At 39.4% G+C, this 27,092-nt stretch overlaps 2 protein-coding genes across 2 annotated transcripts; both read right to left on the minus strand.

Annotated features, from left to right (window-relative positions):
* Positions 1–13,491: 13,491 nt before the first annotated feature.
* LOC137286419 (uncharacterized) lies at positions 13,492–18,612 on the minus strand. The gene is made up of 3 exons (XM_067818274.1): positions 18,566–18,612; positions 16,303–16,506; positions 13,492–13,749 (listed from the first exon to the last, which is right to left on the minus strand). The coding sequence occupies exons 1-3, from the start codon at positions 18,566–18,568 to the stop codon at positions 13,543–13,545; spliced, it is 414 nt and encodes a 137-aa protein (XP_067674375.1). The 5' UTR covers positions 18,569–18,612; the 3' UTR covers positions 13,492–13,542.
* Positions 18,613–21,710: 3,098 nt separating this feature from the next.
* Positions 21,711–25,389, minus strand: LOC137286420 (uncharacterized). Its single transcript, XM_067818275.1, has 3 exons — positions 25,157–25,389; positions 22,238–22,393; positions 21,711–21,979 (listed from the first exon to the last, which is right to left on the minus strand). The coding sequence occupies exons 1-3, from the start codon at positions 25,175–25,177 to the stop codon at positions 21,785–21,787; spliced, it is 372 nt and encodes a 123-aa protein (XP_067674376.1). The 5' UTR covers positions 25,178–25,389; the 3' UTR covers positions 21,711–21,784.
* Positions 25,390–27,092: the final 1,703 nt, after the last annotated feature.

Genomic DNA, 27,092 nt, shown 5'->3' on the forward strand with positions numbered 1-27,092 from the left:
CATGAACTTTTCTCTTACTGATTCAAGGATTAAAAGTCACAGCTATATCCTTAAATTTTTCCATGAGTATATTTTCAAAGTTGCTGGTTTGTATTTTACCGTCGCACTCAGCATCATTTCAGCTTTATGACGGCGGTCTGTAAAGAATCGATTCTGGACTAGACAATGCAGTGATAAACGACATGAGCATCGATCTGCTCAAATTGGATGTGATGACATGTGTCAAGCAGGTTTCTATTATTGGTTAACCCTGCACGCAGCAATACACTTTCTTTTATCACATTATCTTGACCTGACAATTCAGTGATCAACAGCATGAGCACTGATCTTCAGAATTCACAATCTTCACAAAAATCCTTACCGCCCACGACAAGCATGGGTTATTGAAGGCCAATATTCTAACCCGGACCTTGATATAAAAAAAACTGTAGCAAACTTAACTGGGTCCGTGAGGTGCATGTATTCGTGTAAAATTGTATGTAGAAAGAATAGGTTGTTAAATTCATGTATAATTCTTTACTAGTTGTTCCCGTGTGTCTGTCGGCGTGTGAGTGGGTGAGTGTGTGAGTCTGGTTTTACAATATTCCATCAATATCACGGAGGGGTTCACCAGAAATTGGCTTCACACAGTGTACCCATGTCGGGAATCGAACCCAGTCTACAGCAAGACGAGTGGACTCCTTAACCATATGGCTACCCTGCCCCCATCTCCGCCCCTAATGGAATAACAAGCGTCAAATGACGTCGGATGACGTTTTCATCAAAGTGTGGCCAGTCCTTAGCTGTCCTTATTGCCAGTCGAAATTACTCTTGTTTCAACCAATTTGTCGATATGGGAGCCAGATCATATGTTTTACAACGTACAGCATTCTTGTAAACGTTTACAAGTCCATGTAGTAAAACTCTAACCTGGTTTTACATTGATATATGTAATGTCACAGGAAAAATTGACCAAATCTTGGACAGATATCAGAGCCAGTGCCAGGAAATTAATGAGGACATGTATTCTGTATGATGGTCACAAAGCAATGATATTTGTATTCAGAAGAGTAATAGTTTATATTGGACATTTGAGCTGAATGATTAATGTTATTTACTAAATGGGAATACACTAAAATTATTATTCGGGTGCGACTTCATGCCATAAATGTCACAGATTAAGAATAAATTTGTTATTCTTAACACATGATATTTATGATAGGAAAACAGTCGAGGTTAATACATTAAATATATTTATCTCTTCATTCTTAAGAGACAGCATTTCTCTGACTAGGCCACGTTTGGAACCATCGTAGGGGTACTTCTATAACAACACTTTAAAGATTGGGATATTTGAGCTACTTGAGTTCTGTCATTGATGTTACAAACGTAGTTACTCATTAGCATGTAGAGAGGATAAGTATACAGAAGTATATACAGACTCTGTCACAGGATAAACATTAGCATCAATATATTTTCACATGCAATCACTTTAACTAAGGGTTGAACTGTGAGCATTTGTTGCTATATATTAAAGAATATTTAAGTCGATAATTCACTTGTCCTGTGCTCCTTTTCAAGTTAGAGGTAGGTATTCAAAACTATATCTATTAACTCGCCTTATATTATATTATATTATGTTATGTTATGTTATGTTATGTTATGTTATGTTATGTTATGTTATGTTATGTTATGTTATGTTATGTTATGTTATGTTATGTTACAAACTCACAAACCGACAAGCCGAATAGCGACTCGTCTTCACCGCAGGATTTCTTATTGGCGTAGGAGCATCAGAACTTCTTCAAACAGGAACGATACGACGGGTGCCCCACCCGGACAATTACAAAAATGCAACTGTTTTAATTTTCTACATATTAGCTGTCAAGCTCAAGCAAACTGCTTTTGCGATGTTCCAACCTAACAGTTGTTGTCGTGGTTTCGCACATAACAAACATCGAGAAGGCGTCGAGTCTTCTTGGTGGTTACGGAAATGGGTGAAGAATGGTTCATGAGCCATTTGATTCCAATGGTGGGCGCAAATAGGCATCATATTCGCCCACGTCGCCCTAGAACTATAAAACCAACCCGATTCCAGTGGTTCTTATATTACCAATGTCTGCATATATTATAATTCCAGTTTTGTTTTTGTTTATATTTTTTTTGTTTCAAAGAATTAAACTTGCAAAACACTTGGAACTAAAGTAGATTGAGCATATGTCATAAAAACACTCTAACGTAATCCTTACTGTTCAGTTTATGTTTCCATATGCATATTTTTCATACGGTTTAAGAATCACAAATTGGATTTTTTAATTGAAAATATAAACAAAGCAATCTTTTTTCAGCTACATTAACCCTAAAGCAGATACTAAAATTACTTTAAATGTTTTGTTCAAAACATAAATAAAATAATCGTTTTTTAGTTGTTATAAATCTCAACGCGGATACTCAAACATGACTTTAAAAGAGTTCTGATGATGAATATTCCTGCAATCTTGCTACACTTAAAGCAGCATGAATGGCCCTCCCAAAACTCAGACTAAAGTAACCCCAGGCATGTGAAACATAAGTCAAATTTTAACGATGAAAATTAGTTTACAGAAATCATATTATAGTATTAAAACGATTAATTACTAAATCATAAAATTTATTTCCTAAGAAGCGTACGTACAATCTCCAAACCAAGCACGCAAAAGTGTCTGATATACACTCAGTAGGACCTGTGGCAGCCTGTTACGACGTAAATTTATTGTAATAAAAACGCAAATTGTAATACTTGCAGCAAACTGTAATAAACTTGACGTATATTGTAATAACTGTAGGGTGAGATAAAATGTAATAAATATTTTCGGACATTGTAATACTAGTTTTTATCACTCGGAAATACGCGTGTTGGTTTTTCTTGGCATTTCATACATTATATACTAGTAAGCTTGTTTGGGCGATAACTCAAGAAAGAAATGATAGATTTTGTTCAAATCTGGTACCAATGTATATTGGCGAGATTCACCAACACAAGTTAAATTGAGTGACCTTGAGATAATTTGTAAGGTCACAGCAAAAATCTGAGTGAGTGTGTGAGTGAGTTGAGTTTTACGCCGCACTCAGTAATATTCCAGGGGAGGGGGTCTGCAACCAGACAATTCAGTGATCAACAGCATGACCATCGACTTACACAATTGGGAACTAATGACATGTGTCAACCAAGTCAGCGAGTCTGACCACACGATCCTGTTACTCGCCTCTTCTGACATGGGTTCCTGAAGTATGGGCTACTGAAGCATGGGTTACTGAGGAATGGGTTACTGAAGTATGGGTTCCTGAAGTATGGGTTACTGAAGCATGGGTTACTGAAGTATGGGTTACTGGAGTATGGGTTACTGAAGTATGGGTTACTGAAGCATGGGTTACTGAGGAATGGGCTACTGAAGTATGGGTTACTGAAGTATGGGTTACTGAAACATGGGTTACTGAAGTATGGGTTACTGAAGCATGGGTTACTGAAGCATGGGTTACTGAAGTATGTGTTACTGAAGTATGGGCTACTGAAGCATGGGTTACTGAAGTATGGGCTACTGAAGTATGGGTTACTGAAGTATGGGTTACTGGAGTATGGGTTACTGAAGTATGGGTTACTGAAGGATGGGTTACTGAAGAATGGGTTGCTGAAGGATGGGTTACTGAAGTATGGGTTGTTGAAGTATGGGTTGCTGAAGGATGGGTTACTGAAGTATGGGTTACTGAAGCATGGGTTACTGAAGTATGGGTTACTGAATGATGGGCTGCTGAAGTATGGGTTACTGAAGCGTGGGCTGCTGAAGTATGGGCTACTGAAGTATGGGTTACTGAAGGATGGGCTACTGAAGTATGGGTTACTGAAGGATGGGTTACTGAAGTATGGGTTACTGAATGATGGGCTGCTGAAGTATGGGTTACTGAAGCGTGGGCTGCTGAAGTATGGGTTACTGAAGGATGGGCTACTGAAGTATGGGTTACTGAAGTATGGGTTACTGAAACATGGGTTACTGAAGTATGGACTACCGAAGTATGGGTTACTGAAGAATGGGCTACTGAAGTATGGGTTACTGAAACATTGGTTACTGAAGCATGGGCTGCTGACGGATGGGTTACTGAAGCATGGGCTGCTGACGGATGGGTTACTGAAGTATGGGCTGCTGACGGATAGGTTACTGAAGCATGGGCTGCTGACGGATGGGTTACTGAAGCATGCGTTGCTGACGGATGGGTTACTGAAGCATGGGCTGCTGAAGTATGGGTTACTGAAGTATGGGCTACTGAAGTATGGGCTACCGAAGTATGGGTTACTGAAGCATGGGCTATTGGAGCATGGGTTACTGAAGTGTGGGTTACTGAAGCATGGGTTACACGGCTTATATTCTAACCCGGACCTTCACGTGTAGCAAAGATCTTAGGGTTTTGCTAATATAAAGATTGTTAGCGCGATAGCCCAAATGGACAAATCTTAGCTAAGTGACGAAAATTATATTCGTCCTGATATATGATCAATATAGTATCTCTAACTGTTTTGGTGTGCGTACATATAAAGAAGGGGTGAGGGTGATGGGGGTGATGTGGGCGGATATGTTCTAATGGGTATATCTATCTACGAGGGACGTTCAAAAGGTAGTCAGAGTCACCTAGAATAAGTTACATATGCAGCTAATTTTCTGGGTTTTTTCTACATACTATCTGTCCGCCTCAAGTAAATTGATTTTACTATGGTTCAGCCCCTCCAATCCCATTTTGTGTGACTTTGTTTCTTGGCTTGATACTCCTCCAATAAAATCGTATTATCTGTAATCAAGTGCACCAGAAACCTGAGGAGCCAAAAAAACTGCCCCAAAACACCCACTTGTGTATGTTTGAGATTGGTAGGTGTCCGCTAGAATCAAACTTAGATTATCATACTGCATAAAAAGCGATTTGAAACTACAGTCGCTAGACTCCCGCTTCATGATATCATGATATTCATTACCATTATCGAGGAGGTAGTGGGTTTCAGTAATGAACATATGGAGTGTGTACATCAACACAATCGTGTTAGTGTTAACTTATTGGACAATGCAGAATGGCCTCATCATGTAACTGCTGTAATGGAAAATACCACCAAAATAGTTCCCTCATTACGGGTGCCGAAGACCGTCTTACCCAGAAATGTTCTTCTTTTCACTGTATTTCTTTTGTTCATCAGTACAGTTATATCATTCATACAGGACACTGTTCGTACACATCGCACAATGAAAACAAACACAATACGTGAGATCGGGTAGGTTATGTAAATATCTACCAAGGAATATTTAAATGTATCCTAGACATGTTTTAGAATATGCTTCTGAAGTATGGGATAATAAATCATAATCCCGTGGATATTGTGATAACCTATAAATGCTTCAGCTTGAAGCGGCAAATGTTGTAACCGATCTGCCAATATTCGCTTCAAGACCTACTTGTATGCACTAAAACTGGCTGGTGACACTTATAAATTAAACTTAAACACAGAAAACTTTGAACATTTTGGAAAAGTGTTGACATGCAATATTCTGATTTTCTTATAGACGTATTTCCACCATCTACTGAAACTATTTCTCAATGCAATTTGCGCAACACATCTAATTTGGCTATTCCAAAGATTCAAACCACAGTTCTTCTTTTATATATAATAATGTTTTTTTTTATGGAATCATTCCTCCACAATAAAGTGTACCAATTCATTTCCATATGTACGATTACATTATCTGAAAAAATGATAAAATTCCTACAGAGTTTCTGTTTGGTGAAATTAAGATGACTACTCTACACACACAAAGGTAAGACATACATATAGTTCCTAAAATGCTGATCTTTTTCGTGCCAGTGTATCTTAAAGTAGCTTGCCATTGTGGTGCTGTTGTGGAAGATACCAATTACTAAAAAGATCTTTCTAAAATGCCCATACAAGCCTTGCTACAAGGCTTTGAAACCCGAAAAGTTAGCTTAGATATGATCGCTATTCTGTACAGCAGCATCAGAAATGAAAATATTTTTAGTGATGTCCATAGATTCATTGTGCGTGCCAAACCTCTGTTCATTGCCCAGTACATGCATGTTCTATGTCATTGTCGGAAACGGGCACTACAAAGTTGGACAACTCGACCCCCAAACCTTTCAGTACTGAATGGAATACATGTATATTCAAACAAAGAAACTTAAATACATGTAGAGGGGTGGGTTGGGTGGTGTGTTCGAATGGTTATATCTAGCTCAGAGGGTGCGGTGGTGGTTCTAGCGGTTATACCTCAAATACATGTAAAAGTGGATGTCTAAAGGGTATATCTAACATACAACTAGGAAAACTTGTATGTATACTATCCCCAAAAAGAAACGCATAGACGAAATATCTGTTGCGAAAATGTTGTATTTTCAAAGAAAAAAAGAAAGAAGGTAATACCTATACAACCAAGTGGATACATTTAGGTAATGGAGACGTTGAGAGCGATGGTGACGTCGTAGCATGGTCCCGACGTCGGCTCTCCATGCATTCAGAAAAATCTCTTTCAACCTATTCCGTACATTGTGACCGGATATCCTCCGAAGTACAGGCAGTGCGACCACGCAAATGTGGTACCCGGATGTACCGATCTTGGGCTGCAGTGATAACTCCAGGCCTGCCTGCACGGTGACGGTCATTTGTTATACCTGTTTGGCTACACCGAGCTGCAAATCCCCGGTAGCTTGCTCAGACTAACATTAAGACTCCTGGCAACAGAAGTGGAGGAAACTCCAGCGTGCATTCTTTCAATGGCGATGTTGTCGCAGAGTCAAGACGTGGTGTAGTGATTTGAACTTGAAACCCTTTCAAAATGATCCGAAAGTAATCTGAATTTCTATTTCCAGACAACACATGCTGTTTGCTGCACAGTTTCAACTGCCAGGTGATTTCTGTTGCGTTGTGGCGATGTCCCTTTATTCCTTGTCAGAAATCTCATCAAAATCAACATTTCCGGGTAAAATCGATCTTTTACTTGTGCATTTGTGTAAAATGATGACACCAACAGTTTTGTTACATATTCTGACGATTGTTTGAACACAAGTGGTAATTAATAGATTTTTTTCATACAAATCGCCTTTGTGTTTCTTTTTTTGGGGGGACAGTTTATTTACAACCCACATTTCCGAACCTTCTCTAAAAAGGAGCTGGCAACAGATTCTTAATGAGCTTCATCCTTCAAGTCTGAAAACCTTTTAATACAGCCGAGTGATCCTTTGTCATTTATCAAAAAAGTGAGGTTATACATTTTTGTTTTAGATTTCTAAAATTATTAGACACTATTGGGACGCTGGTAACTTTTATTAGACACTATTCGATGACATTTCTCATGGCTGGAATTTAGTCGACTGTATTAAAGAATGATAAATATGGATGACCTTGTCATATCATGTTTCCAATACAACTGCCTAAATCTTGGTATTTTCGGAACCAGAGAAGGGATATGCCGATATTTAGGTCGTTTACATGATATGGTCACAAATATAAGTTTCTGTTTATTACCGTTAATTAAGTCTTTAAATGAGGAAATTACACGATAATCAACTTTATGACAATGGTAGGCCCCCAGTCATCGTTGTGTTTAGAAGGCGACTTCTTAGAAGCAACGTGACGTCATACTATTGCTCATGATGTCATGTAACCATGACAAAGTGATATTATACCCGGTGCATATCGTATGAAAACAAATTATTCCCGATATGTTTGCCCTCGTAGGCACATACGTATTATCATTCTTTGAGGTTAATGCCACCTGTTGATTTCTTTGTTTTTATTCTAAGCGGTGAAACTAATGATTTCTTTAGTCTACCTATAACAATTAAGGTGTCAACTTAACATTGTATACCTTATAGAAAGAAGTTTGACTTTACTTTGATAACAAGCACATATGATCAATTTCTTGAACAATATGATACAATTCAACAGCATTTCTACATTTTATTTTAAATGCCTCAATCAAATACAACAAATGTTTAGACAGTTTGACTGCGCCTGCGATTCATATCCTTAGATAATGTAACTGTATAAAATGCCCTATCATAAAGATACAATAATATATAGTAATCTGATGAAGGAAATAATACGAGCCAGGTTAAACTGTGACAACGCAATATATGAATGTATGGTCGAAACATAAATCATAATAAATGACATATGATCAAAACATGAAATGAAGTTTATTAAGTTTCGTCCAAAATTGAAAATGATTCGAAAATGAAGAAAACTAAAAGCACATTTCAAAGCGTAATTTCAATATCCGGTTATTTTGGATATGCTACGAAGCATTTAAAAATGTAATAGAAATAACATTTAATTATTGAAAACTATTGCTCGTAAAATATATCTATGCGTCAACATCTAAATGAAATCCTTAATGAAAAATAATTAATTTTAATATTCGAAACCTACACTACTCTGGCTTTTTAAAGACGTGTTACTAATAATTGTACAGCTGGTAGAATTAACAAGAAATTATAGAAACCACGCGATTGCAGTTTCAAATTGCTTTCTTGTGCAGTTAAATGTCTACAATTAATGTCTAATATAGCAGACACCCACCAGTCTCAAACATACACAAATGTTTCTTGCATGTTATGTTTGTAGGGCATTTTATTGCAGATATTACGTTTCTTTAGGGAGTATCAAGCCAAGATACAAGTCACACAGAATGGGAATCGTGAGACTGAAACATGCTCAAACCAGTTTTCTTGACGATGACAGATAGTATGCAGAAACTAAACCATAAAACAGCTGCATGTGGTGTGCATCATAGTTAAGGTGTGTCTACTTTTTGAACGTATTTCGTAGATAGATTATAACACACCTACTCACCACTCTCAACACCCCCATCGCCTTCACCCCCTCTTCATATGTATGCACATCAAAACCTCAAAAGACATGATGCAGAGGACAGTTAGAGATACTATATTGATCATATATCAGGACGAATATCATTTTCGTCAGTTAGCTAAGATTTGTCCATTTTGGGTTATCGCGCTAACAATCTTTATATTAGCAAAATCCTCAGATTGTTGCTACCCGTGAAGGTATTATGGAATATTAGCCTTCAGTAGCCCATGCTTCAGTAACCCATACTTCAGTAACCCATGCTCCAGTAGCCCATGCTTCAGTAGCCCATTTTCCAGTAACCCATGTTCCAGTAGCCCATGCTTCAGTAGCCCACGCTTCAGTAAACCACTTTTTCAGTACCCGTGCTTCAGTAGCCCATTCTCCAGTAGCCCATGCTTCAGTAACCATGCTCCAGTAGACCATGCTTCAGTAACTCATACTTCAGTAAACCATGCTTCAGTAGCCCACGCATCAGTAACCCATGCTTCAGTAAACCTTACTTCAGTAAACCCGTACTTCAGTAGCCCAAACTTCAGTAAACCATTCTTCAGTAGCCCATACCTCAGTAACCCATCCTTCAGTAACCCATACTTCAGTAACCCATTCTTCTGTAACCCATACTTCAGTAACCCATGTTTCAGTAACCCATACTTCAGTAACCCACACTTCAGTAACCCAAACTTCAGTAACCCATTCTTCTGTAACCCATACTTCAGTAACCCATGCTTCAGTAACCCACACTTCAGTAACCCATACTTCAGTAACCCATGCTTCGGTAGCCCATGCTTCAGTAGTCCATGCTTCAGTAAACCACGCTTCAGTAAACCACTTTTTCAGTACCCATGCTTCAGTAGCCCATTCTCCAGTAGCCCATGCTTCAGTAACCATGCTCCAGTAGACCATGCTTCAGTAACTTATACTTCAGTAACCCATGCTTCAGTTATTGCGTTATTACAATTTACGTCAAGTTTATTTCAATTTGCTACAATTATTACTATTTGCGTTATTACAATTTAACGTTGTAACACAATCGTTATTTTAAGAAACGCATGTGCGTGTATATGAATCTCTCACCTCAGTCAGTGGTAATCCTGCCCATCCAGACTTAAGAACCATCAACAAGAAAGTAAGATAATTTATGACTACCATCAAAAGTTTAGACTCACTAGAGTAAATGTAGCCACTTACTTCAGACAGCTAGATTTTGCAAAATATTCCATTCTTTTTAAAGGCACTGTTCACACACATGAACTGATGTATTGTGAAACAAGTTCGTAAAGATTATTGTCATGAGTTCTGTAAATGATGAAAATCAGTGAAAATTGGCAAATTCTAAACAAAACTTTACACCCAAACACGGTTGTGAATATGCACGATATTTGCACATGCTTTTTAGCAATCTGATGCATGACCCTAGTGCAATTCATCTGCATTACATTTGGTTTCCCCCAAACTGGTGGGGAAATTCATTTTCGATGTAACCATATGCACATAACACACAGTAAGTGCTTTAAGTGAAGCTAAACCTTTGATGGGCAGTGTATATGTTGAGACCTTACGGTTGATGATACCGATGGAAAGCAAGGGTGGAGTACTACAGCACAGACCGGACTTATATACACCAACATGTGATGGGTGAGTTTAGTTTTACGCCGCACTCAGCAATATTCCGGCTATATGGCGGCGGTCTGTAAATAATCGAGTCTGAAACAGGCAATCCAGTGATCAACAACATGAGCATTGATTTGCGCAATTGGGAACAAATGACATGTATCAACCAAGTCAGCGAGCCTGACCACCCGATCCCGTTAGTTGCCTCTTACGAAAAGCATACTTGTCTTTTATGGCAAGCATGGGTTGCTGAAGGCCTATTCTACCCCGGGACCTTCACAGGTTACACCAACAGGGGGTAAGTAAAAATAACATGTAAGCATTAAGGAAGGATAACAATATATGGATGAAAAGCTTTTTCATTGCACATGTCGGTGTAGGTAGGTTCTGGATTTACATCATCAGTTCAGCTGCTGGCGATTGTCAGAAATATTAACCAAAATAGTACATTTAAGATTACTGGTAATTTTAAAATGACTTCGTAAATTGTTGGCTCACGTACCCACTCAAGATGACAATAACTTTATAATACTTCAACACTCTTGAGGGTACAGCCACCAAAAATCTGAGTTATTAATTTGAACTTCCACTCATGAAATATTCATCCACTTACAAATCAGTTAATAAAACCTAATTCTTTTTAAAATGCAATAATTAAATGAGAACTTGCATTAATAAAAGATCCTTATAGTTCGTGATTTGAAATAGTTATAGCTTGTGATGGAATATTCAGCACAGTCAAGGAAGACATTCATAAGGGATACATACAAAATGATTGATCGCCTTTCAATATAGATTTGTGAGTATATTTCATGAGGCCAATGCGGCATTGTTGCATGATGATCTGCTCAAATCTGGACTGACAACAACAGTACGTGCAACCAATAGAGGGTTTTTATACCATGTAATTTATTAATACCTACTTGAGTGTGCCACTTGTTCAGCATCAGATAACGGATAAAAGGTCTAATTTTAGCTTAATCTGAGTATGGCATTTTTGCAGATTTGCAGAGTACTACCTTAGCGGCAATATCGGCCATTGTGTTAACAGAAATGCCAACGTGACTAGATAACTTACAAAAGACGATGTTGAATTGGGGAGTAGCAAGATCATTATATAATTCAATAATTTCTCTTGAAAGTGGATGTTTACAAGATAGGTGTTTAATAGCCTGAAGACAAGAAAAAAATATGGCGTTTGTTTCTGCTGTAAAAACAGAGGTGCTATCCGGTAATAAAGAAGATGTTGGTCATGCAACCTACATATTTTGAGACATCAAATACGATGCTTTTCTACGGGTATCAGGTAGCATACTCCTTTACATATCTTAACATGAACTTCTGGAATGAAAGGCACATAAGATGTTAATCAATAGATATGACATATTCAACGCACACGGAAAAGCACTAAATATCTTTGAGACGACCCCCTTGTGCCAGTAGACAGCACATGCATTTCAAGCCAGGTGAGTCGACGGTAGGTCGTCACACCTGGCTGAGCGACCTAATTGCCACCTATAGTGTCATCTGTCGTTTTCAGCAGCTATTCGCATTTTTTCGACGTTTTACCCGATTTCACGAGTAAACATGCTTTTTTCTGGATATCCTCTTGCGCATTCCACTGATTGTCTCTCTTAGGCCGAAGTGGGTTATTTCAACATATCCTGTTTGCAAATGTGTAAATTTAAGGGATACAGAGTAACAGCCTAATATAGTCATGTTCTGTTTCCGACGGCACTTTGATTACTTGGGTCACGCTGGTCTCCTCTAATTAATGAATGTAAGTAATTTCTTTCGGTTAAAGCTTTCCTGAAATCAACGAAAGTACAGTAGAATCTCTCGTTTCTTCGAGTTATTTGCTTTTGTACAATCGACTCAAATATGAATATGTTGTCAACTGTTGAATGATGTTTTTCCATCGATTACACCTTCCATATACACCTGAAGTGTGCTTCTCACTATATATTATGTAGGTCATCTCTTGTTTTCCCAGAATAACCGCATTTAAGGTTTATGTTTTGGAGGGACAGGTTTTACATTTCGCTAAAAACACCTGTTCCCAGGTTATACTTTTCGTTAGTAAGAGCGTTTCACTGCTTTCACTGTTTCTAACTTTATATGAACATCAACATTGAGATGATACATGAGTGTTTGAAATCAACTGAAATATATCGTTTAAGATTTCACTCTATATACAAATGTTTTCCCTAGCAGAATAGCATCCGCAATGCTTAAATACGACAGACGCTTTACCGCACGGCCACCGAGTCGACGAAGGCGTTGGGGTAAATTATTTACTTGTAGTTACTGTCATTAAATTGATTTTACGCACGCTTCAGTTATTGTTATGTAGTTTCATTAAATAATCATCTACATTGTAAGTATCCATCATTGGTGGTATGTATGTTGGAGAAAACACTTATCCTCGGTTTTGGTAGACAATGTAAAACCATCGGGGTCGGGAAATCCTCCTCCCCCTCCCCCCCCACCCCCACCCCCCGTATTACATTGTGTACCAAACCCGAGGATAAGTGTTTTCTCCCATGCTTCTTGATAAAGGTACACATAATCTTGTTCATGATAGATGTATGTAATTTACGCAAAGTGTTCACCAAGGATATGCAGACATAGCAAAACGGCATGAAGAACAAACTATATCATGCTATATTATTTTACTGTGCGTCTATTGAGGTGGTAACGCGCCATCACAGACACTTCTTCACCCATGGCTCATTACAACCAGGCAATGCTTGCTCTTTGAAGAATCGGCGTCCGCCTAACCTTACTCCCAAGTGAATGCGGTCCATGGGCTAATGTTTATACGTCCAGATCATTTCTCGAAATTATTAATGTGTGCGCCGAATGGAAGTTATAAATATTCGAAGACTAACCCTTCGTTCGTGTTAATGGCGCCCTGGGCATACATCTTTCCACGAATAATACCTGATCTATTCACTTAAGCGCAGCACCACATAACAAGACAGAATGAACAACAAACTATCTTTTATGCCAGTATCACTTTATTGTGCATGGTGTGAGGCGATACCACACAATTAAAGACACCCCTTCACCCATGACTCCCGACAACCAGGCAATGCTGGATTGTGGAAGAATCGGCGTCCGCCTAACCTTACACCCAAGTGATAAACAGAAGCAGCGGTTCTGCACTTCGGGAGCCACCATTTCTTCCTACAAATGTCCTGCATGCTTCGTAGAAATCTTGCATCACAAGTTGCTCTTGATATGCCATATGCAGCAGCCTGTGAAAACAGTGAAAAAAATAATAGAACAATACAGCAGTGAAATTATTCGTGACGTATTTATTAACTCCGTTTCCCCGGGCTATTGCCGTACCGTCTATGGTGAGAATGATCATGAAGGTGATAATTGTCATGAAATAATTCTTTTAAACCCTTGGATGCCAAGACTGCATTTTTGTACTTTGGTAAACTGAACATTATGCGAGATTTGCAGTCACATAAATATGTGAAAGGTGCATTATATTCGTGACCGACTCGTGCTATTCTGGGACAAGCCGAAGAGTGACTCGTATTATTCCGAGACAAGGCATAGAGCGCCGTGACTCATATTATTCTGAGACAAGCCGAAGAACGACTCGTGCTTCCTGGAAGGATTTCATGTTGACATATGAACATCAGAGCTAGTTTAAATAAGAACGATAACTCTTTCCTGTTTGATTCCAAGGAGTCTTAATATTGTACTCGTACATCGTATTTCCGTTTTTATTCATTGATTTGAAATGAATATAACCTCTTTGATGCTCCTAAAGGAAGGGGGAAACATATTGTCACAGGTTGTTCAGCCTGACTTGATCGAGTTAACACTAATGCATTGCGTGACCGTGTCACAACTGGTTGGGTCTATTATTGAGATGGGGTGTGAATTTGTCAGGTGATTGCCAGCATGTCCGAACATCCGATACAACGTCACCGTTTGACATCCCAGTGTCACGAAGTCGTCAGCAATGTCCTACGTTCCTTTAACAATTAACTACAGATGGTTTCATGTTTTCTATTCAGGCTTTTAGGCAGCCAGCAGCAGCAGTAAATTGGATTAAGAAAGTAACTGACTTTACGCTGTAAAGTTAGTAAACCAAACTAGATATCTTAAAGCTGTATAAACAATTCATTTAAAACATGACATGATGAGTTATTTTCCGGGACAAGTTCTGTAACAGTTACATGTAAGCATGGTTCTCACGAACGCAACAATAATATTCTCTGCTCCCTTATTTAATGAAGTTAACTCGATCAGCCGTTTGTACCATTTGGTCTCCCAGGTCATGCATATGTTGAGTAGCTCAGGTCAAGCTGAACAACCTGTAACAACAGGTTAAAGTATCAAAACACCCACTGTCATTGTCGTTGTCAGTAAGTAGAAATACAAACCTATCTTACATCATGTTCAGAAGAGACATGGAGGCTGTGTGTCCTCCTCACAGTGACATTATTAACACGGAATGATGTAGAGTTGTCCACGTCTAGGACCTTATTCGCCTGGCAGTATCAGTGGATTTAGTGGCTCTGACGAAGCATTGGCCAATGGGTACAGGAATACGTTAAGTGAAATGTTTGTATGTTCTACACTGATACTCTTAGTTCTGGCGGATGTTATTTCAAAGATCACATTGAACAGTAGTCGGCAGCTTACTCTATCACACTTGTCTATTCAATAGCTTTGACACTACACACAGCGACACAACAGAGGCATCCATGTATTTGACCGTCCACGTTTGTTTGTATCTCCAATCTCCCAACCGCCCTGAATTCCGGTGCAAATGTAAAAGGGTTTATCTCATTTATCTCATTCATCTACCATCATGGCCAGTGGGATAGTTTAGTGGATAAAGCGTTTGCTTGTCATGTCACATATACACAACGTCTCATGACCATTTGTGGTGTCACAGATATTGCTGGAATATTAAAAGCCAGTCTAAGTAACCTTAGCCTCAGTACTTTTCGTTACACTCCACTACTGAGTCTAACAAAACCTATGGGAGGTCGCGTCAGGTAACCTTTGAGATTGACCAATCAGAACACAGCTTACCAAATGGCGAAAGTGGACATTCGCACATACCTTTTGAACTTTTTTATCTCGAAAAGGTACGTACCCGTACGATTCCGAATGCTATTTAGCGTACACTCGCTTCCGGGGGATGCACATGGCGTACATACAACCATGACAACGGTGAGTAAACAGTCGCTGAAAATAGTGTTTGGGGCAATATTCAAGGATGTCACCTTGCGGAAATATGAGCTAATGATAAGCATGTCAACAGAAACCCAAAAGTGTATAATCTGCAGGTCAAATAACCGTGTTATATGCGTATTTTTGTGCGTCAGTGACCTGAATATTTTGAAAGTACCTCCGATCCCTAAATAGTAGCCGTTGTCTGATTGGTTAAGTCTATTTAACCGTCTCCCATTTGACTGGACTGTCTTATGTCGCTCAAAAGTTACCGGACGCGACCTTCTACTAGGGTTTTTTAGACTCAGTGGTGGAGAGTAATGAGTAACACTGAGACTAAGTTTACTTAGGCTGATTAAAAGCGGCCCAAAGCCATACAATTACTCAATAAAAATGAGACTATGGCCATTTTCAGGTCAATATTATGCAGGTAATCCTTCTATTTTTACGTCGAGCATAGTTGGATCGTGGCACGTGGCAGAGGGTCTGGTACCGCGGGTCTACAACGACGATTAATCTACATTCTACTGATGATGCATCATTTGACCGAATCCGGCAATTCTGCATACGTATGACTGTAAATAAAATACGTCTGGAATACGTACACAGGAATAGCACACGTCATGCTTGTTACAAGCAGGTCTGAATGTATTTTTGAAGGGTATCCACTTCACTTGCACCGAACAGCCATTGGCGAACTTGCGATCACAGGTCTGAGTAGTACGACGCCGTGAGATCCACCAACCTGCTGCACTTCCGGTCAGCAGTACCCAGAGGGCCAGAGTGTACCACGTGGACACATGTCTCATCTGTAAAGTCGCAAACCGTTAGTTATGTCTTGAGGCAGAACATATTCCACAGTTAATGGACATTCTTTGGTATAGAAAGTCAGTGCGAAAGAACACTAGATCTTGACTAGCCTCAAAACCCTTTTGGTTGATGTTACGGGAATAATAGATATCAAAATTACATGAATGGAGGACTTCACTTGTGGTGGCACTAGGTGTTGGCAGTAACACATGCTTGTCGTAAGATGCGACTGATGGCATCGGATGGTCTGGCTCGCTGACTTGATTGACACATGTCATGCTCATGCTGTTGATCATTGCATTGTCTGGCCATACCGCCGCCATACAGCTGGACTATTTGCTGAGTGTGGCGTAAATAAGTAAATAAAAACAAGCAACCTTTGACTACTATGCTATCCCCGCCGTGATATTGCTGGAAAAACCCAACTCAATAATACTGTGCTATCACATCCTTTACACAGAAATCACATTCAGACATATTCAGATGCATATGAGTTTTTTAAGGTTAGAACTGGCCACCAGCAACCCATGCCTGTCGTATGATGTGACTGATGGGATCGGGTGGTCAGGCTCTCTGACTTGGCTGACACAAGCCATGCTCATGTTGTTGATCAGTGGACTGATATAAATACAACATGTATAGTTACCAAGTGTAACATTCCCCGGGAATATAAACATTGTTTATATGGTATCATTATTTAGCTCTCCCACTGCAGAAAATTCGAATAATGTTCAACAAAAAGCACATTTATGTTCAGTTTATGTTTTGAAAGAAATATAATTTCATCTCATTTCACACTTCGATCATTTAATTTACTGATTATTTTCTGTCTTCTTGTACAGCTCGTTTCTTGAGAGTTGATTTTAAAAAAATTGCTGTTAAATTTGCTTTGAATTCTTTCCTTTACTTGTTAAGATTCTATTACAATAATATCTTATAAAGGTATTCAGATAATTGTTTTAGTTTATTCATGCTTATTCATTTTGTTTTCAAATGGGAATCTGAACCTGTTTTGAATGGATTTTTTCTTCATTTTAATAGTTTGTAGTTAGTGGTTCAACAAATGTTTGGCTTACATTAACTTATGTGTACAAAATATCGTGTTAGACAGCAGCTGGTTCAGACAATTAGTACTGAATCGTAGTAACCAAACCGGTTTTAAAAATGCATTTTCATCAACACATAGACATTAACAAGTAAATTCAGTGCATTCAATCTATTTACAACATCACGGTTTATCAGTGTGCTAAATAATATTGATTGTATACACTTGGAAGACTTTTAATTCGAGGGAAAGTATCGCCAAGCGATCTTACCCGCCGCCATGTTGGGATGCTGATAATGCACGTCATGTACATTTATGCTGCATGTGTTGCATTATTTGTTTGTTGTTTTAACGTAATACTCAGCAAATAATCGAGTCTAGGCTAGAAAACCCATTGATCAACATCATGAGCATCGATATACGCAACTGATGACATGGGTAAAACAAGTCAGCGGGCCTGTTCAGCCGATCCTCTTCAAGACTTATCCTAACCCGGATCTTCACCGGCTGTTGAAATACGAAAAACTGCAGTGATATATAATCTAGGTGGAACATTTTACCAAATGTTCAAACATTTCAAGTTTCAACAACACAAAAAGCGATTTTTCTTCTTTTTGTGCTTTTCAGATATATGACGGCAGTCTTGAACATGGATTCTAATGGCTGAAATCAGGAGCATAGATCTACACAATTGGGATACTGTGAGAAGCATTGACAACACGTTTTCGTTAATCGGCTCTCATACAATTATGTATTGTTGAAGACCAGGGCCCTGTTTCACAAAGCTCTCGTAAGTCTAAGATCTCGTAACTTTTTTTCGTCGCATTCGAGCCGCCTATGTCACAGTAATGGAAGGTAAGAATTCTACGAGAAAAGTTGAGAGATGTTAGGCTTACGATAGCTTTGTGAAACGGGGCCCAGTTCTAACCCAAACCGTCACCTGTCAGCTACACAAGTAGAACACTTAACATAAGATGGGCAGTTATACCAAATATATGAGCCAGTTTACTTACCATGTTAGGCTCAGTACCAGCTGATATGACTAAAGTATACCCGTAAGCATGTGTTATATTGTTAGAGTGTGAAATAGGAAATGGGTTCAGTGTAGGCGGGCGTGAAAGTGTAGGACAGGTGGCACAAAATGATATATATCTACACCTGTTGCACCAGTGTAATGGTTCAGTAAACACGGCTTGTTTTGTGTGTGATGTTGCCATAGGCACGGTGCACAAAATAGGAAACCACAAGTAACATAGTAAAACATTTTTTTCAAAACATTATTTTCGTATAGTTCACATTTCGTTTTAGTTTATAATTTTTATTCAGCAATAGTCCAGCAATGTGAGTATTCACTGTAAATAATCGAGGCTGTACCAAACAATCCAGTGATCAACAGCATGAGCATAATTCACAGATTTGTACAGTAAGGTTTTCAGGTCAATATAAAGGTGGAAGAAATAAGCACCGGGCTATTGACCATTATTCGTTTCAGGTCAGCATGCAAATGAGATGGTTCAGACGAATGAAGAGAATCAAGAGTAACCTTTTATAAGTTATTCGCTGGTGAGACCTTGAATAACTCAACAGCATGGATTGCTGGAGACCATTTCTAACCCGGATCTTCACGGGCCCATTATCTGTACATCCTTTGAGACCTTATGTCACACCAAGACGGGAGCAGGACAATTCCCACCCTGACAATACCCACACGGACAAATACCACCTGGACAATTCCCACCTAGGGCAATTCCCACCTAGGACAATTCTCACCTAGGACAATACCGACCCAGGTATTTTCACTATAATCCCCACTATACCACCTGAAGTTTTTACTTTGTGCAATATTCACTTTGATAAAATATAAACTTGGGTGCTACTGTTTTAAGTATACATATTTTGAGTGTGACTAACGGGTGATGTGTCTAACGGTAACAAGTGACTAACGAGTGATGTGTCTAACGGTAACAAGTGACTAACGAGTGATGTGGGAAACTGTAACAAGTGACAAATGGGTGATGTGGTAAACGGTAACAAGTGACTAACGGGTGATGTGGTAAACTGTAACAAGTGACTAACGGGTGATGTGGTAAACTGTAACAAGTGACTAATGGGTGATGTGGTAAAGTGTAACAAGTGACTAACGGGTGATGTGTTAAACGGTAACAAGTGACTAATGGGTGATGTGGTAAACTGTAACAAGTGACTAACGAGTGATGTGGTAAACGGTAACAAGTGACTAATGGGTGATGTAACGGGTGATGTGGCAAACTGTTTCCAGGTAGTAAAAGCTCTGGGGTGGATTTCTTTCCAACGGCAATATCACTACACATTGTGTGCAGACGTTTGCATCTTGAGAAAGTTTTGTTTTCCTCATATGGACATTTCCAGTGGCTTCCTGGCCAATTACAGCCCTTACTGTCGTTTGTTCCTTCTGGAACCATGTTCTTCCAGTCAGATAGTATTCCATCCTTGACACACATTGTTGGTCCTTTTGTCGCCTGACAGTGTAAGCTCCTGCATATCCCAGACATGCTGGGGAACATCAAAGAAACTCTCCTGACACTCAGTAATAACCCCCCTCACCTGTCGGCGTCTGATGGTGCTACTGGCATATGTCTTATCAACGTACTGGGTGATCAAGTAACTGTGACGTCATAAACTCACATAAACCCACATGATCTACTAGGAGATCCATCCAGCAAAACTCTCCATTGTTGCTGTAGTGGGCTGCAAAACCTTCAATGTGCAGTAATGTTGCCCGAGTGAAATGTTAAAAACACCCTGTTTATATGCCGTCCAAACATCCTCAAAGTCACTGACCACAGTTGTTACATTCATTTCCAAGTCCATTTCCTCACCCTCTTCATAACAGGCACAGGTCTTGTTGGGAAGAAGGGCACAGACTGTTGTGATGGTGTTGTCGTTGAAGGGGACCTCAGACAGTACTCTTGAAAACAATGAGATAAGTCTGTTCAAGGTTTTTGTTATAGTATAGTAGTTGCTGAAATTTCAGTTACTCATTACTTCATTTACTATTATACTGAACATGGCTTGAACATATATCTTAGTGTGCATCAAATTCAAATATTTGCAATACCTGACTGATCATCTTGGGTCGCATCTTGAAATTCACATCCATGTGGATGGTTCCTACTTCAACCAACGCCTTTTAAGCATCAGAGAGTTGCAAAAGCAGGAATGCAAGGTTTAGGTCTTGAATGGAACTAAATTCGACTATTGACAATATATTTTCTCTTCAAGAACTTTGTAACAAATACCTAACCAGATCGAAGGGTCGTTTCTCCTGCACCTTTATCGGCTTCAAAACCACATTTGATTTTGTTCCAAGAAAAAGATTGTACCTGTTATTTGCTAAAAGGGTGCCATTTGAAAGTATACCCTGTCCTGAATAAAATGTATTACACGTGGAATCATGTGTAAAAACGAATAATGAAAAGACACCATTATTCTCAACAAGCACAGGCTTTCGATAGGGATGTATTCTGAGTCCCGTGTGATATATTTTCTTCACCAATGAAGTTGTGAGTGAGAATATATTCTACTTGTACCCATATTATTTTCGTCTCGCCAGCTACTGGTTGTCTCACGACAACGTGATTGTGCATCAACAAATGGTAAGTGAATTTGCAAAAAAACCCACCCCAAACAAACAAACAAATGCCCCAAACAAACAGCCAACCCGAGATTCTGTTTCGACACAGTTTTGATTAAAACAGTTTGTAACCTTTTTTCAGAACAGCACAAAATAACTTATGATTCCATGAGGGATATTCCTCTACAGTATTCAAAGACATACATATTGCCAGTCGTGTGAATCATTTTCAAGTTGCGTGTTTTCAGTTTTAGGCAGTCAAACACATCATCCCAGCATTGGGGACTCTGATGGTACACTTTGCTCGATGTCAGCTCTCCCAAATTTATGATACCTTATCATGTTACAAGCCGAATTTTGATACATCATAAAGAAAGTCATCACACAATCTGACATATGTCCTGCCACACGCGTACGTGATGAATGTTGGCCTTTAGTGGCTGAAGTCGATTTTCATATATTGGCGATTTTCATATGTTGGCCGTTCCAGACTTAAATGTTGACACTGCATTAAATGCAAAACAGTTGTAAAGATAACACGACTCGATCACTGAAAATCAGTGGTGAGTTTTCAATCAGCATTTATTGTCAGCCAGGGTGTAAAATACAAACATCTCTTTTACATATATTTCTTGACCCAACCCGCGCCACACCAACGCCTTGGTTCTGTCTGGTACTTGAGTGTGAGCAACTTGCGTAGTCTCTCTAGACGGGCATCAAGCGTGAAGGTGCATGGGACTCGGGTGCAGGCCTGCCGTGCTAACTTCCTGACGTCATCGTCACATTGGCTTTTAGACTTATTGTACAGTGCACCCTGGAATAACGACAGATTTTATGTGAGGGAGTTTAGATTTGCGACACACTTAGCAGTATTGGGGCAATATCACGACAATCGATGGAAGGAAAAGACAGCGAAGGGATGTGCGAAGTGAGAGAGAGAGAGGAAGTGAGAGAGAGTAACAAGAGAGTAATTATATTTAGTCAGGAAATGCTACATGTTTGTTTACAAAGAGTTTAAAACAGCGTGTGGTTTTCATTTTGACATTTACTCTGTGTACGAAGACGAACTTACACACGAGTAGCAGACAACATATCTGGCATACACAGGGGCCAGCACTTCCAGGACAGCACGCGAACCGTCTTTGTCTTTGGGAGAGGCAACAGTAACAGTGGCAAACGTCACCAATCCCAACACACACACAAGCAGCAACAACTTCATTGTCTGGATCTACAATGAACATAATATTGGATGATTTATCACAGTATTCAAACCCAGAGGCGAACCTTTAACGGTCAGTACAATTCCTTGTACAGTTCAGTCAGAATTGTACATAGCAAAAGAATGTTGATATAGATAAACATAATCTCACGTAAAAAGGATGATTCATGGAACATTATCACAGAATATGAGTGAGTAAAAGGGTGTGCTTTAAGACGTCTTTGATAATAATAACAATGCTTATATTTGCGCCTACAATCCAACATGATGTTGCTCTCTGGCGTTGCATTATTACCTTGACGGAATTGTACTTTCACAGCTGCTACTAAACTCTAAGCGTTACCGTATAGGCCTGTACATTCTCTTTTCAGGTAGCCATTTTAAACACCTGGGTGGACTAAGTGCCGTGTGGACGAGATGCCTTGCCCAGTGACACAACACAGTGTGAGACGCAGATCACACATTTTGGTGTCTTCACTGTTATTCAAACTGGGGCCTTTGACGTGAGAGGCCATCATGCTAACCACTACACCACTGTATTCCACTTCCTTTACAGATTCTGTTAAGAGTGGCGCATCATTGTAACGTGCTATTTGGCCTCGTTACGTTCTCAACAGTTTACAAATAGAGTAATATTCACCAATATTCCAGCAATATCATTACGTACGATCCCATGATTTCAGTGTGACGAGGAAACACTTTCTCCATTACACTATAATCCCTCCTCATTATATAATTACATCTGGTTATCATAATCCATATTTAACATATGAAATAGGTGTAACAGAAATAGACAGTGATGAATATAATTATAAGTCAAGGAAACAAGAAATAGCACGAACATGTTGGATATTACATTCTCCCTCATTCTGGACATCTCCAAGACTATAGTTTCAGCACATGGACATTTTCGTCCAAACGGTTGCAAGAGACTGTCGGGTATTTGTGCACAGTGCAACAGTGAAATGTGGAAATAACAAGTCAAATGCAATCTATGATTTTAACAGTCTTTTTGATTCAACATTTTCGTCCAGACGGTTGCAAGAGACTCTCAGGACTTGAACACTACCATATGCAATGAATTTATGAACTTCTATATTGTACGAGAGGATGTCAATAAGTTTTGAGCCTTGAGCATTTTTCATACCCAGGTGTCACAGCCTATGGTACAACATTGAACCTTGGGGTGTAGCTGATGTGATATATAAGTTGTGGTATCCTACTCTCAGAAGTTATTGAACAGCTCACATTGACAGAAAGAGACCCCCCCCCCAAGCCCCCCCCCCTCACGGCAGTGAAAATAGAACAGTAATTAAGTTTTTAGTTCTTGAAGGAAACTCGGCGAAGAACATTGAAGAAAGGCTTTCAGCAGTTTATGGGAACTCTTCCCCTTCATCTGCTACCATCAAACGCGATGGGTCAATGAATTTAAGCATGGTACAGAGAGTCTTGAAAATGACCACCGTCCAGGTCGCCCAACAACAAGCACTAGTCAGGAAAACATTGACAGAGTGCATAGACTTGTGCTGGAAAATCGTCGAATCACAATCCACGAGTTCGAGGAGACCACAGGCATTTCACACGGAACCATCGAGACAATTCTTCATGAACATCTCGTCATGTCTAAGGTGTGCGCAAGATGGGTGCCAAGAATGCTTACAGATGAAATGAAGCAAAGATGGGTCACCATAAGGAACTCCATGCTAACCAGATACAAGAATTCAGATGATTTTCACTTTAAGCTAGTAACCTGTGATGAAACCTGGATCCACCACTATGATCCTGAGAGCAAACAAGAATCCATGGAAAGGAAACATGTCACTTCTCCCAGGACCAAAAAGTTCAAAGCCTCCAGATCAGTGCAGAAGGTAATGGCGACAGTCATCTGGGATAGCAAAGGCGTCATTCACATAGATTACTTACCACAAGGAAGAACAATGAATGGGAAATATTACGCTAACTTGTTGAGGCAAGTGCGACAGTCAATCAAGGAGAGCACCGGGGCAAGATCAGACGTGGTATTCTTCTACATCCAGACAATGTTCCCGTACACACCTCTCGCGTTCCAGCCGCTGCTGTCCAGGAATGCGGGTACGAAATCTTGCCGCATCCCCCCTACTCTCCAGACCTGACACCAAGTGATTACCATCTGTTCCCAAATCTCAAGAAACACTTGCGTGGTCGTAGATTTCAGGATGATAAGGAGCTTATTGCTGCTATTGAGGCTTGGTTTGAGGACCAGAATGGCGCCCTCTACAGAGATGGCATCAGCGACTGGCAGAAAAGATGGAACAAGTGTCTTGACTCGCAATTGGACTATGTTGAAAAATAAATGTGGTTCATACCAATATTTTGTGTTTTTCTATGCAAGGCTCAAACCTTATTGACATCCGATCGTATATCATGCGCACAATGCTAATATACTGAACATGCATTCCATGTTGTCATAAGCCGTCGGCCTGAATATCAAGTGAAATAGGGTATATCAAATCAAGACCTATTCTATCCCCACATGGACCCATTTCTGAAACCCATTCCTGGTGTCCCTAACATAATATTATTGGATTATTGTTTAAAGAGACGTAAAACTCCCCTCACTCACTCACGTAGATTTGAAATGTTGGCAGTGTAGTAACGAAATGTTGGCAAGTAACATGTAATGAGAACGTTTATGAACAGACATAGACAACCAGTGTTACACCCCCCTGCGAACATCATACTTATGAATCTGTACCTATAATCAATGGTTCTTACAGGAAAGGAAATACTTACCTGCAGGAAATTGTTGAACATCCAAATGTGCGGACTGGACAAGCAGGGGCTTTTATGTTTCAAAATATCCTATCCAGCCTCATGTAAGAATGTCGAATTTTGATTGGTTCACGTGACTCTGTACACGAGTCACGCGAGTCCGCGAGTACAACCTTCCTCTGGACTGATAAAGCCACGTATTTCCCTCGACGTGACGTGATAACGTATAACGTCAAACATTTGGAAAAATGTGTGGTTTATACATGACCACATGTCGGTCTATTTCTCATAAAGCTGATATAAATTGGCTTAGTCGTTTAGGTAATGAGCAAATTTGAATTTACACTGCATTCGCATGTATCTGACTCATACAATCTGTAATCAATTCTTTTTCTTTAATTATTGAAAGTAGATTTGATATTGGGTATTTCTTCCCTCTTTTGGCACTGATATGTAACCTTAGAATAGTAATAGATCAATCTTTTGACCTTTAATAGTTTAATAGTTGATGAAGGGTGAACAGGAAATATTGGTCTCAAATATCAAAGTAAATACCATATGGTGACGTAAAACATTGTCAGTATCGAAATACGTACAGTGCATGATGGCTTGCTTTGGTTGTTGTTACATGCCGCACTCAGCAATATTCCAGCTATATGGTCGGTAAATAATCGAGTTTCGACAAGACAATCAAGTGATCAACATCATGAGCATCGATCTATGCAACTTGGATACGATGACATGTGTCAGTCAAGTCAGCGAACCTGACCACCCGATCCCATTAGTCGATTCTTGTGTAAGCAGAAAATGCTGAAGACAATTTAACCCGGAACTTCACGGGTCTGCGTGAAGACATTTACCGGGTAAACTCTTCCATTACTAATGTGGAGAAGGTGCCATATTGTGGGATTCAGTATGTCAACCACACGTGTACAGAACAACGCGGTGTTAAACCCAACATCTTCACTCACTAACAACTGTGCATTCAAGTGTACGTGCAAACAATCGGGTTCCTGGAGTAAAGGATGTTATGTTACACAACCTGTAAATCTGAAAAGAAGAACCGTTCAGAATGTGATGTGTCCACATAGCACCCTACAATGATGAGCTACTCTTGACAGAAACCGTGCAGCAAGTAAGAGCGGAGGAACCGGTCGCGGATTACTCTCTTTGTAAACTGTTGAGAACGTAATGTGTCCAAATAGCACGTTACAATAAAACGCCACTCTTGACAGAAACTGTAAAGAGAGTGAGAGCTTTTGGAGGAACCGGTCTGGACTTACCCTCCTTGTGACCACCTGATGTTATTTCTAGTGATTCATAATATACCGAGGATAAAAAGGTTTAGCGTCAGCCTATTTCCAAAAAATAAGATGTGATGCTGTGAGAGTGTTAGTCTAAAATAATTGGGAAGACTAATCCATATTCAGTTGTATTTACAGTTAAAGGAAATAGTGTCAAAGATATGATGGCATTGCTTTTAACTGCTTCTTAAAGTAAATAACTATTCCTATTCTGTTTATACAACACTAATAAACTTTCATTACTGATTTTCACTTTTCAAAGGAGGGTAACCTTTTTGAGGAAACAAAAATTCATGTTTTCCAATTTTTTTTACAACCTGTTTAAAATATAATATAATTTCCATAATGGTTTTGATTTTGAACTAGAAGTACTAAAACAAACTATGATATTTTTTTACCTGAAAAGACATCCTATATTGGCAAAATATACTGAGTGGCACTTAACTTACTAAGAGATAAACCATTACACAAATGTAGAGCCTCAGTACACTCAGATATTTACCCTTGATGTCTATGTGTTACAGTATCTGAAAAGGAACGTATTCATAGGTAATGTCAAATTGTAAATGTAACTCCTGTCAGTTTACTGATCTTCATTAATGCGAAATTCACTGCGTTTGTAGAGTTATAGTCCCACAGTTCGGTACAACTGC

This window comes from Haliotis asinina, chromosome 6, assembly GCF_037392515.1.
Source record: "Haliotis asinina isolate JCU_RB_2024 chromosome 6, JCU_Hal_asi_v2, whole genome shotgun sequence".
Taxonomy (NCBI): domain Eukaryota; kingdom Metazoa; phylum Mollusca; class Gastropoda; order Lepetellida; family Haliotidae; genus Haliotis; species Haliotis asinina.

Excerpts from the sequence above, each read along its gene's own strand:
- LOC137286419 (XM_067818274.1), bottom strand. Across the intron at positions 13,750-16,302 it reads ATGACGTGTGCTATTCCTGT|GCTGCTGCATATGGCATATC; the intron begins GTACGTATTCCA and ends CTGTTTTCACAG.
- LOC137286420 (XM_067818275.1), bottom strand. The coding sequence starts at position 25,177 with ATGTTCAACAATTTCCTGCAG. Across the intron at positions 22,394-25,156 it reads TGTTCAACAATTTCCTGCAG|ATCCAGACAATGAAGTTGTT; the intron begins GTAAGTATTTCC and ends TGTTCATTGTAG. Across the intron at positions 21,980-22,237 it reads ATGTTGTCTGCTACTCGTGT|GGTGCACTGTACAATAAGTC; the intron begins GTAAGTTCGTCT and ends TCGTTATTCCAG.